This window comes from Haliaeetus albicilla, chromosome 4, assembly GCF_947461875.1.
Source record: "Haliaeetus albicilla chromosome 4, bHalAlb1.1, whole genome shotgun sequence".
NCBI lineage: Eukaryota > Metazoa > Chordata > Aves > Accipitriformes > Accipitridae > Haliaeetus > Haliaeetus albicilla.
In genome coordinates, this window is record NC_091486.1 from 21,389,664 (window position 1) to 21,403,371 (window position 13,708).

Sequence of the window (13,708 nt, forward strand, 5' to 3'; positions counted from 1 at the left end):
CATATTAGAGATCTTAATAGATTGTAGCGTTAGAATATTTGAACAATTATTTCATGGCTATCCAAGCAATTTAATATTTAGCCAAAATATGGCTAATATGGCATAATATCCACAGGTGAAGAAAACACTGAAAACGTGCCAGTGAGCAAACTCCAAGAATATTCTACTGACTGCTAATTTTGAAATATAATATTTTAAATTCAAGAAGATAACATTGTGTTTCAGTGTACTATATCTTTCTGCCCTTGAACATCATGAAGACATCCATTATAAGTCAAAAGTTACTGTATAGCACCTGGATATTATGACTATGAACACAGCACAGCTGAGTTTCAGTGAGGTCCCTTTCTTGTGAGATCAAGTGAAATGTTATTTATTATTTTTGAGAATTACTGGAATAAAAAGAATCACTGTACAATTAAAAAAACCTTCTGTTTGCAGTGAGCTCTTTGGCTGAATGTTATACAGGACCAAACAGAGGAACTTTGTTGGAGTGTTTGTTTGCATATTTAAGACTCGTAAGTATGGGCAGCTTTGGTAGCAGCAGTGTGGCAAACTAAAACACCACTTTAGATACTGAGCAGTGCCTTGATGGTTTAGAAGGGATTTTGAGGGTTGTCAGAAAGGCTGTTGGGGTAGAATGTGTAGGTGTCCTGTGTTATCCCTAGATAGTACACTGGTGACAAAGAAGTAGAAATCAATGTGGTGTAGTCAAAGTTCCCTCATTTTTTAAAAATCATTTTACATAAAAAAAGATAAATGTGAAGAATAAGGTATTTAGCTCTAGTGATAAAGAAAGCATTCTTTATTTGTACCAAAGCCAGTTTTGGCTTGCTTTAACCAACAGAAGGACAGAGACAAAGAAAAATAAATACAATAAAAAAATGAAATCTTTATTTTTTGGCTCATTTGTAATATTGTTTACGTTGTTTATGATAATAACAATTTCCTGCATGCATTTCACCAACACATTACAAGTCAAAAGCATTTGTAAAAGAAAGATTCTACATTTAATGTTAGCTTGTGTATGAAACACACAATGTCCTGATGTCCTTGATTATACAAATGTGCCATTTTGTTCTTGGGAAATATCGTGGATCCTATTTGTACAAGTCTAGTGCAGCATGATTCAAAAAGAATAAGAATAGGCTATGTAAACAGACACTGCAAGATAGCAAGGATTTAATGGACAGTGAGACTATCTTGGAACTTCTGATGCAAATGGTGCTAGAAATTTGCATGTTCCCCTAATACTTTCCTTGCTATGTCCTGTTACCAGATATAACTATTTGGAAACAAGCTGGGTTCCAGATTTACACAATTTACTTCACATTGAAATATATGCAAATATAATATTAAAACAAGATAGTCTACAAATACTCACTTTTTTTCTCATAGTGTGATGATGCCAGTTTGAAATGACCATGGTTAGAAAGTAAGTCAAGTGGATGAGGAAAGAAATATAAGAAACAGTGATCTAAACTTGAAGACACTTTTCTTATATACAAAACTGTTGCCAAATGGTATTTCTTTACATTATTTATATATGCTAACCACATCTTCAACAGGTTAAACAGTTTGCAATATGGCCTGTACAGTCTGATTCTACACCATATAGTAGCCACTTCAAATTTAAAATGCAAAACTAAAGAAGCTCATAAATAGCTGCAAACTATTGCTTAATGATTTGAAAGAATGAGGTCTGGTTGAACAATTTGATTCACTTCACCACTGACACATGGCTTCCTATAGTGGCGACTGTGGACAGTGGAAGGAGCAAGATACAGCAGCAAAAGCATTGACATGCATCAGTGATACTCTCCAGACTATCTATAATGACACAGAATACAACATGTCCTGTTGAGCTCTTGCAAATTACCCATACTGTGGCACATATCTGATGCAAGTCAATGTGGCAAAGCCGTTTAATTCTATGCTCAAATATGCACGACAGTATACTGTTAATATTTACATGGAAAAAGGTATTTTATTGATTCATTGGATGTTGGCCATAATGAGAGAAGACAGTAACTAAAGAACAGTCTAGGAAATAATTTGAGGGTTTTTTTTAAAAAAAGAGAACAAAAGAACTCCCAGGTATATTTTGGTGAAGCTATTTTTCCAGTGCAGAAACCACACAATATATTTTAGGCTGTGAATATTTTAACAAGAACAAGAACTTGTTCATCTTGAATGATTTGCATAAAAATAAGTCATTGCAGATTCCTGTAAATTAGAGGAGACTTTCCAGGCACATTAATCTGGATGCACATAATCTGGATGCAGCCATACAAGTAGTTAGAACGCCTCAAATTTAAGAGCAACCCTGAAACACGGAAGTTCTTAAAATCTTTAGCTTTGTGCAATGTCATATTTTTATTTAGGCATGATTGACAAGTGCAGCATGCCTATGCAAATCACTTCTATCTGTACATCATAGAGAATCTGAGAGTAGAACACCTGGTCCTCATACCTCTTTCCCCAACATAAAACCTATTACAAAAATAGTCACATATAATAGTAAACAACTTGTGAATTAAAAAATGATAAATACACTAATACTGATTTTGTAAAAATATGACAAATATAGCAGTTGCATTACAAACAGTGAAGAGAATTACTGTTCTACATGTTTTGCGGTAAGTGAAACAAAAAAAGTATCGCTTTGCACTCATTTCATGCTCCATGTTCTCTGTGGAGCCACTTTTCCCCTCATTCTTTGCAGTGTCAGCTGTAGTGAAAACAGTAACTTCTTGTCAAGTTTGTTACCCTGATTCACAGAGTCACAGTTTGATGATGAAGGTTCACTGTTTTGTTATAGGCACTGACCTTAAGTATATATATAATGTATATATATGCACACACACGCGCACACACACACACATATATATGTGTAAAAACTGTCAGTTTGGCATAAACCTCCTACAGGAGTCCAGTTGATGCTTCATTCTCAAAGACTGTAAACAAGTTGTCCCACAAGCAGAATTCTTAGAGCTTTATTTTTTATTTTCCCTGACATCTTTACCTTTGTAGTTCTTTTCTGCTTTATCTTTTTCATATTTTTCTTTGTCGGGCTTTGTTACACTGTCATAAGAAGGTGGGGAAGTTGTAGAGGAACTCTCATCCGTTTTTTCTGGAGTGGAGTGCCCATTTAGTTTATCAATAATTATTTCTTTTATAACTGGTCCATCTCCTTCTTTGTTTTTATTTCTGTTGTATATACTAGACACCTTTTTAACTTTTTGCCTTAAAAGATAATGCCTGTAAGCACGCTGAATAATGACAGCAGATACCTCCTCCTGTTTGCGTTTTAATGTGGTTGTGATTGGTTCATAGGAGACTTTTGAAGGATTGGCTGCCATAAACCGATCTTCCATCTGTATTCTGAGGGCATCCATCTCCCCACTTTCCCCCAAAACACGCTTTGTGAAAGCAAACAAGATGTCAAGGCAGTGAATTCTGTCGCCGCTTACCATGGGTAGATCCATTGCAATAAGCTGGACTTTGTTTGGTTTTGCTATAAGAAGAGGAGGATCTAATGAAGCTGCAAAATCTGATAGTTTACTGTATTCTATGAATTGTGTTGCATCGGGATCAAACTTCTCCCAGACTTCATAGAACATCTCAAAGTCATCCTCGCTCAAGGGTTCAGCACTTTCTTCAGTAGCAACACTGAAGTTCTCCAAAATCACAGCAATGTACATGTTCACCACTACCAGAAATGATATGATAATGTAGCTGACAAAGAAGAAAATCCCAACGGAAGGGTTGCCGCAGTCGCCTTTAACGGAGCTCCCTGGATGATCTTTATGGGGATCACAGTCTGGCTCCCCACTGTTAAGAATTGGGGCTAGCAAACCATCCCAGCCAGCAGATGTGGTAATTTGAAATAGGCAGATCATGCTGTTGCCAAACGTTTCAAAGTTGAACATGTCATCAATCCCAACTTCCCTCTTAACATAGGCGAAGTTGGACATGCCAAATATCGCATAGATAAACATGACCAAGAACAGCAGCAGACCAATGTTGAACAGAGCAGGAAGAGACATCATCAAAGCAAAAAGCAGAGTGCGGATTCCCTTAGCGCCTTTAATGAGACGCAGGATTCGACCAATTCTGGCAAGTCGGATGACTCTGAATAGTGTGGGGGACACAAAATATTTCTCAATCATCTCAGCTAAGAACATACCTAGAGAAAAAAAAGTGAATATTTAAAATATAATTTTAAATTTATTTATTCATTATCTATGGAAAGATTTATTTATTGCTGTCTCCAAAACAATCAGTATAGGGAGTCTATGTTATAGCAAAACATCATACACATTATTACATTTATTGAAAGCTGTTATTAAGGTGAAAGCACCTTCCTTATGTTGAAATGCTATCTAGGAGGAGGGAAGTAAGTAAATGAAAGAAGACTGCTTGTGACAAGGTAGCTAGTGTCTGCCTAAGTTTTCAGTTATTCCTAAAGCAGCCTGGAGAAAGGAGTTTCTGTCTTGGAAATAATTAGTTCTTGAAGCTGAGCCTATTACCACTGTCTTTTATGAAGGACTATATTGGCTTAATTTCTGCAAATTACTGATTTTTTTTTTAATCTGAGGATCCACACTGTATCAGCACAGCCTCTCTCAGGTGTATTACTCTTTAAGACTTAAGTTTTGTCACACAACTCATTTGCACCTTGGAGAGTCATTAGCTTTCAGTTGACAGAAATCTAAATACTCACCAAGACCTTAGTTAGCAAAAGCAATTAAAAATTTCACCCCCGTCACATACTTTTCAGTTTTAGTACTGAAAGCAAATCTGTGGTTAGTTTGCATATACTAGTAAACATTCCTCTTTATATTCGTACATGTTAATCTAATGTGCCAAATAGTTCCTTTATGTCTTTTGATGGGGATGATGACAGTGAATCTAGTGGGAGAGATAAAAATCTTATATGCAACATTTCATCTGTTGTATGCTATAAAGTATGAAGTTCTGAATTAACGTGTAAGTCGTATAGGAAACAGAAAATTTCATATTCAGTATCATAACATTCTTGAAACAAATGTTCTGTTTTCCTTCTACTAGTTCCTTCCTGAAAGGGAATTGCTCTTACCTACTATGGAGAGAATCACAACCACAAAATCAAAAATATTCCAGCCTATAGTGAAGTAGTAATGGCGAAGTGAAATCAATTTCAAGACACATTCTCCAGTGAAAAGGATAATGAACACAAGGTTAATCCGGGATAAAATTGTTTCCATTTCTTTACTCTGGTCATCTGTTTCTACCATCATTGTGACCATGTTAAGGCAGATGAGTATCATGATGCTGATGTCAAATACTTGTTTTGTTACAAAATCAAAGACCATGCCTTGGAATTTGTTCTGCAAAAACAAGGATGGAATATAGTTTACACTCTGAAAATATTTGTCTTTACAAATGCTAAATGAGAAAGCAAGTCCCTGCAAGATTTAGGAGTGCAGACCAAGACCCATTCACAATACATCTGTTAACATACACCAAACCATGCTGGTTTGTGTTTCATCCTGTTAGAGCACAAGTCTTATGAGAAGCAGCTGAGGGAACTGAGGTTGTTTAGTCTGGAGAAAAGGAGGCTGAGGGGAGACCTTATCACTCTCTGCAACTACCTGAAAGGAGGTTGTAATGAGGTGGGTACTGGTCTCTTCTATCAAGTAACTAGTGATAGGACGAGAGGAAATGGCGTCAAGTTGTGCCAGGGGAGGTTTAAATTGGATATTAGAAAAAATTTCATTACTGAAAGGGTTGTCAGGCATTGGAACAGGCTGCCCAGGGAGGTGGTGGAGTCACCATCTCTGGAGGTGTTGAAAAGACGTGTAGATGTGGCGCTTCAGGACATGGTTACAGGCATGGTGGTGTTGGGTTGGCAGTTGGACTTAATCTTAGAGGTCTTTTCCAAACTTTATGATTCTTTTCTATTCTATTCTAAGAAGTGTACCACTGTTGGCTGAAGGGATGGGAGGGGAAACAATGCAATAATAGTAATAATAACAGTAATAATATTGACAATAGATATTATTGGTGTAAAAAGGGTAGTATAACTTGATACCCAGGAAGAATGCCAGCCAAATAGAAACACATTTTCTTATCTTTATTCTTAGCTGGTTTTAGAATACTAACCCCCAGAGATGTCTCTCTCTTCCTTAAACTAATTGTGCTTGGTGAGATTGTTGGACCGCTGAAGTTACATGTCTCAAACACACCATGACTGCAATATCCTAGTTTTCCTTTAGTACTTAGCTAAATGTTTATTGCCATATGTTTCTCCTTAGAAAGTCTGTTTTTAACCACTTGGTGCATAAGGTTCAACAAGTACTACATTTTTTCCAAACACTGTAGGTGTTCAGTAAATAACAGAGTAGTTTCTTAGAGACAGATTTATCCTAGTTTATGCTTTACTCCCTAGGACATTCTTTTATTCTGTAAGATTATCTGCATCTGTCTTTCTCTTTCACATTAGGTGACCACTGCCCCCTTCTGTCTTCAGCAGCAAGGGCCAGTGCATCCCCATTTCCTACAAATTCTCTGCAAGGAATAAAAACAGAAAATGAAGTTTATCTGTGGGTAACAAGAACTAATAAATGATCCAATCAACTGTACTTTTCTAGGACCTAGCCAGGGAATTGTGAAATTTATCACATTAACCTTATTAAATCCTACAGTTCATACTTCAGAGTGTGTTTTTAAATGAAACATGACCTAGTCCACTGAATTAAAAAAAAGGGGGACAAATTCTACCTTTACCAGAAAGTACATGGAAAAAATATTTTCTTTCCGGACATATAACCTTCTCTTGTTGGCTAAAATCATATTCCCAAATCAATATTTAATATTAGGGGTATTAAAATCAATTCACTCTTACCACTGGCCTCGGTATAGGTTTCTGTGGCTTTTTGGATCCCAGTTTTTTCATTGCATTGTAATATTTCTTCTGTTCTTCTGTCATAAATATATCCTGACCTCCAAAGTAAAGAAATAATATCAAAACTAATTACTACCATGTCCACACATGCAACATTTAACTACAGTATGTCTCTCTGTAATATAACATTACATTTATATTTGATTTATATAACAAAAGTGATTTTTTCAGGTATTTATAGTGTGGATGCTCGTATGCATTCCTAACACACACAAAAACCCCTTACTGGTGCCTTGTCAGGCTGACGGTTGAGTTTTGCCAGTGTCTTCATGCTCGCTTTTGCTGACATGGCTAAAATGGTTCCTACTATACTGATGCTGTTAAATAACTTGCTGAGTAGGATATGTTTAGTGCATAAGAGCTTGACTGGTGCCTTACATGTCCTAAATTCTAGATAGACTTTTAGGATTACAGCTAACCAGGTCTAAAAGTGGCATAACTTCGAGGCACAAGTTGTGTCAAGGGAGAGTATTTGGGTCTATGAGGATTTTAATGACAGCAAAAAAAATCACCTTTGATATAAACTTAAGAAAAGTAATCCAAATCATGCCATAGCAAATTATTAATTAAAACATCACTGGAAACTTGACTAACTCAAATTAACCTTTGTTTGCAGATGCAAATGCTGCCAGTCAGATGTGCGACTGACTGAATTTCAGTATAAAGTAAATTGTGCTTATTGATGAGTCTGAACTAAGTCAGATGGAAACATAATGTCAAAGTCACTGTCTGCTAAAGTGGATATTGAAGCCCAAAGCATGGCATAGTTGACAGAAAGTGAGGAAGTAGCCCCAGACCTGTTTATGGCTCTTTTAAGAAGCTAAAGAATATTTTCACAAGGAAAAAATTCTGTAGCTCACAATTGACTTTTACCATAGATTCTGTTTGGTGCTGCTGCTTTTTATTTGGTGATTGGATAAAACCAAATCATATGAAACTGCTTTTTCACAGCATACAAAGATTTAGAGTGATCCTGAGGTTCTCATTCTTTTTGTCAGTTGAAGGCTAAGAATCTTGAGGCTTCAAAATATTTTAAATGTGATTATTTGTATTTTTAGATTTTTGAAGTTATTTTAAATAACACTATATGCATTATCAATATAATTATTTTAAACATACTTGTATGTCAAATGTGTACAGAAAAAATATCCTTCCTTTTATACCTTTGTTTTATTATTGCTAATAAATTATAGATTCTATTTGTTTAACAAGTTCATCTCATTTCTCACAGAAGTGTTAGAAAAATAGAGCTCTTTTGTAGACATTTTCACTTGTATCTTTAAGCCTTTTCATGTGAGGTTTATTGCACTTACTCTTAACCCCCTGTTTAATCAGTTTGCAGAACTATTATCTATTGTATGAACACAATGCCATGTTGTATCTTCATTAAGTGTCAACAGTTTATAAGATTAATTAAAAATTAATTTATCTTAATTCTTTAAACGTAATTAAAAAAGAAACTCTTCCATGGAAGATAATATTACATCTAATAAAAAGAACAATGCACTTTCCCTTTTTGCATCTTCATTTTAGCTCTTACACAATTTGCATATTATTATGAACTGACTCATGATTTGTCCCTCCTCACTTGTCAAAATGCTGAAATGCAAAGGTCAAAATCACATCCACAGATTTAACGCGGATTATATTTTAAAAGTATTCAAGGACTTGAAATAACTTTTGATTTTTATTAGCTGTACATAAATAAGTTATTAATTCATTAGAGCTATTAATTTATAGCACTGTGGAAACATTTTAAATACTTATCTTCTTTTTTTGTTGGTTGAAGTTGTCTATGATGACACCAATGAAAAGGTTCAAGGTAAAGAATGATCCAAATATGATAAAGATGACAAAATAAAGATACATATACAAGTTGTCCTCATACTTAGGTTGATCTTCTACCTACAAAATGTTATAAATTTTATTACCCATGAGAATATTACATGTAAAAAACAATGTATATAATTTATGAATAGGTATATGCTATCTCAGCTAGAAAAGCTATAAAGTGTACTTAGTTATTAAAAAGACCCAACATGTCCATTCCAATCAATATTTGGAGAACTGGAAGCTGACAGAATGTTTACTCATATGGAGTCATTAGTACTTAAAATTTTAACAGCACAAATCTAAATATTTTATATTGTGTTCAGTATATTTTCATGCAACAGAATCAATTAATTTTTCTATTGTTTAAATCTCCCTGGAACTCTTTTGGTCTTGCATGAGTGTTCTTACATCCAGCTAAGAACAGATGCTCTCAGTAAATTTCTAGTGAGTGTATGTTTTGTGAAATCCATTAAATTGAGGCAAATTTCTAAGGAGGATTTTGTTATTGTTTCAATTTTCCGGATTCCACATCTCAACACCTGCACCATTACTGCACAAGGTGCTCTGGTGTAGAAATGGTGAAGTTAATGAAACGGGATATATTACTCTGGGAGGTGAATATCCCTGTGTGATGATGGATATCACTAATGTGACTATAACCTAGGTTGTACAGAACTAGTTCAGGTATCTGTGTTGCACTTTTTTGTACAAGGTAAACATAGTTTTAGTTTTGTAGCCAAGATAAAATTCTAATCCCTAGAAAACTTAACAGATGACCTTCAACCTTAAAATCTAATTGCAATTAAATAGCTAGATAACCTAAGTGCTCAACCTAAGGAAACAATGAAATGCAGTTACAAATTATAAAACAAGATTAATATATTCAGTATGTAATAATTACATTATATAAACTTAAATTAATTCATACTCATGATTACCAAAAGAAGTGGTTAAAAAACCTCTTCTTTGTTTTTTTCATTAAGATTAGCTTTTCCAAATAAAGTCCAGTTAAGTTAATTTAACTTATTTGGCTAAACAGAAGGAAGTGGGATTAATTCTTTCCACTACAAATTCTAAGATTCATGAAGTTACATAGAAGTTCCTTTGTAGACTAAATGTATCTGGGAAAAATATGTATTGGTGCTGATTATCATTCTTAATGTTATTGTGTGTGTAGCTGTTTAAATTCTATACTCTTTAAGTTTATCAGAATATAACCAACACATGATTTTTGAAAGTCTTACACTTACATCTCGTGAATCAACAGCAGCATACATGATATCCATCCATCCTTTGAAAGTAGCCTAGAAATAAAATACAGTTGTTTATCTTCCCTATAAAAATTCATAATGTGGAAAATAACTAGGTCACAGCATTTGGACCTTAACTTTTAATAAAATCATATCTACATTTATAAACCACATTTAATAACAGGCATAATAAAATATTTTTCATTGTAATACTAGTTTTTTGAGAAATTACTTTTTAGGTATTCAATAAATATTAAAAATCAGGCTCTGAAGGTCTCAGCAAGGGCACAATGTGTTTGGAGCTGCAGATGCTTACTTTGCAGGTGAAGAATGGTAGAGTCAGATAGATGTTAATGCTGGAGATGTTCAGGTAGAATCTAATAGAATCACTCATGGTGACAGCCATTTTATCAAGTTTACAGCATGAATTGATGGAGTCAGCAATACAACTTCTGGACAGATGCCAACATGCATCTGAATGTTTTTGCTATGGTTAAACTGCCATGGTATTTTTAGAAATGTTTTAATCCCACATGACTAAAACGAATAGACTCTGTTCAAAATCAAAATATACATTGGTTCTTGAGGGATAAGATTTACAGAAGACAAAAAAAGTGAGCTGTGAAAGAGCTGTGATTAACTTTAAAACTTTGGGCTCAGTTCCTATAGAGACTTTGTCTAGGTAGAATAAAGAGTAAAAAAGATCTGCCGTCATTGCTCTGAGGAGGTGATTTTCAGGGACATGGAATGTCCACTTTCTGAGGAACACCAAAGGGTTGGTGTGACATGCTAGTTGAAGGTGTGAGTGCCTGCTCATTAGCCAGAGTTTCCAAGCTTATTCACAATAACAAAAAAAAAGAGCTAAAAAGCCTGTGAAATGAACAGATAAAGAGCATCTCTCCTGAGGAGATTCAGGAGAGGAACCATCCCAAGGAGTACACTTGCATTTGTGCTTGCCAGAACTAGCTCTGGTACTTTGGTACAGCTGCTAGTTTTCACAGCAGAAAACTTGCACTCTGGGAGTGTTCATGTCCTCCTGAATCTTGCAGTGCAATACAAATTTACTAAGAAGGAATGCTTGGAGCCAGGCTTCGTAGACCTTTCTGGCTCAGTCGACAATTGGCAGCTATTTGGTGCACTTTGCATAGCAGTATTAGAAGAGGAGCAGAGTTTGATAAGAGCAATAAGTACAGAAGTGTGGAGGGAGAATGTTAATGGAGACAATCAGCTGAAGAGGTGACATGATACATGCTCAAGGATCCCTTAATCTCTGGAGGAAAAGTAAAGGGTGGAAGGGAATATTTGAAAAGGAAAATAATGAAAAAAATCAGAACAAAAAGAAATAAAGAAAGAGAAGAAGAATGAAAGGTCCAAAGTAGTGATGTAGTAAGTAAAGACCAACACTGTCTGGATGGGTGACACGGATGACAATCAGACACAGCTTCAAGAGATTAGAATCTTTCCTTATACATCTTCAGAGGCAAGTATTTGTAATAAGATGGTTCACTTTAATCTCTAATACAAGGGTCACAATGAGATCTGAAGTCAGAGAATTAGAATCATTGTTCAGTACTACTACTCCGCACATGAGAGTCACATTGACTTTAGAGGCAAAACATTTTAAGCCAAGTAGTTAATTTGGGAATTAAGGTCAGCTAGGGATACTGACCTTCTCCAGGACAGAAGGGACAAGCATATCATTCTTAGATAACAGTGATATCAGAGCAGTAACAATCCCATGACATTTCTGACATCTTTTCATATATTGAAGCTGTATGTCAAGTTGTAGACAAGTCATTCTACAGCTACAGAGCTCAATCATCTAAACATTATTGCTTGCCTTCTTGCTTGTGTTTTGGGTCAGCTATCAGCTATCAGAAGCTCCACTCTAAGCCAAGGAGCCTGTAAAGAGCTAGGTCTTTATTCCTCTGGCATAAATAAAAGGTATGCTCAGTACCTAGAACAAAACCGTTTCTGTACCACACCGCATAGGAAAAGGACTTGAAGTGGAAATACAATTTACATACTTTGTATAAGTAGCAGTAAATAATAGAATGAATATGCCATGCAATACAATAACATCTAATACTTCACAAGGATAATACTATAAGTAACATAATATTTGTTTAGTATATTATAATGACTCTTTAAGAAGCATTAATGGAATATGGTAGTTATGAGTATTTTTTGTATTTCACATTTTCCTACTTTACCCACAGTTTAATGTCTTTGTAGTTTCAGGTACTTAATGAAATATATTTATTTTAGCAGCAAGTGCTGTTTATCTGCAAACATCAAGAGAAAGTGTTACATGATTAATCAGACCTAATACTCAATTAAGATCTGTCTATCAGTAACTATATTCCCATGGGCAGCTCCTACTTCTCTCAGAGGATTTCAGACCTCTTTCTTACACAAATATTATAATAATAGAGAAAGAATTGGCTCCATGCTACATGAAACATTGGGTGCCCCAATCTGAGATCTTGCATTATTTATGATTCCTTTCCCTAAGCCCACTTGCAGGTCTGGAAAATCAAGCCCCTATTAAACAAATATCTGCATTGGAGACACCAGGTTGATATATTTTTATTTTTACCATCTAATTTACAAACTGGTTCCTTAGATGGAATATAGATGTGAAGAAAAATCCACTCCACCTTGACCAGGCTGTTGACAAAAGAAAAATTACTTCTCAGTGTCAAAAGTGCCTAGATTAATGGATTTTGACTGTGGAAGAATGTTGCTGTGGATGCATAATGATACCTAGGAACAGATTATGTGGGAGGCATTGGAGGTAGTTGCTCACTTCGGACCAGTCAGTTAGGAAGTCTGCCCTCTTTTAAGCTGCTGTCTGCCTTCCTGTCTTACAAGGTAACTGAGCTCATAAAGGAGGAGAGAGAGCTTCTAATAATTAGAGGGACCTCTGAGCCTTGTCCACCATGGCGAGACTCATGAAATGCATTACTGAATTTTATATTGTGCACTACTAAAAAGATTCTTGTACCATTTTCACTTATTATTTTCACATTATTATCATCACGATGAGACTGTATTCCCTAGCCTTAGAATGGAAAGTTACTCTACTATCATTAATAGAAAAATTACAGGTAACAATGCAATGGAGTTGTGTAAGCTGTACATCATTGCTATGAAGAAATCATTCCACTACTTAACAGTCTTAACTTGCCCATTTTTCCAAGACTTTTTTAAAAAGAGCAAAAAGAAAATATATAAATTTACTTACTACTTGAAGCAGAGCAAGATATCCAGCTCCTACATTATCAAAGTTTACTTTCACATTTTTCCATCGGGCACTTTGATTGTTTTTTATGAGTTCCTCACACTGAGTATAATTGTTGACATCACTGACATCAAACATCTCACCAGTTGTGGTGTTGACACAGTGATAGAATTTGCCAGCAAACAGATTTACTCCCATGATGCTGAAGATGAGCCAGAATATAAGACAAACCAGCAATACATTCATGATAGACGGAATTGCTCCTACAAGGGCATTTACAACCACCTAGTGTACAAATTAGACAAAATAGCCACTTAGTTTGTGAACAGAAAAATAAAAATACTTTTAAAATGTTAAAACAGTATTAATATGGAATGGACAGTTAAAATATTACATTAAAAATTTAAGGGGAAAATGTTATTTAAGGTTCAA

General features: G+C 35.1%; 1 protein-coding gene across 2 annotated transcripts in view; it reads right to left on the reverse strand.

The window, feature by feature from the left end:
- Nucleotides 1-872: 872 nt before the first annotated feature.
- Nucleotides 873-13,708, reverse strand: part of LOC104317365 (sodium channel protein type 2 subunit alpha) — a 68,974-nt gene continuing 56,138 nt past the window's right edge. For both annotated transcript variants that reach the window (XM_069781273.1, XM_069781272.1), the window contains 6 exons: nt 13,280-13,561; nt 10,033-10,086; nt 8,717-8,854; nt 6,890-6,994; nt 5,102-5,372; nt 873-4,189 (listed from right to left, as the gene is read on the reverse strand). In XM_069781273.1, coding sequence (XP_069637374.1) covers nt 2,997-4,189; nt 5,102-5,372; nt 6,890-6,994; nt 8,717-8,854; nt 10,033-10,086; nt 13,280-13,561 — 2,043 coding nt within the window. In that variant the 3' untranslated portion in view covers nt 873-2,996. The remainder of the gene's footprint in view (nt 4,190-5,101; nt 5,373-6,889; nt 6,995-8,716; nt 8,855-10,032; nt 10,087-13,279; nt 13,562-13,708) is intronic.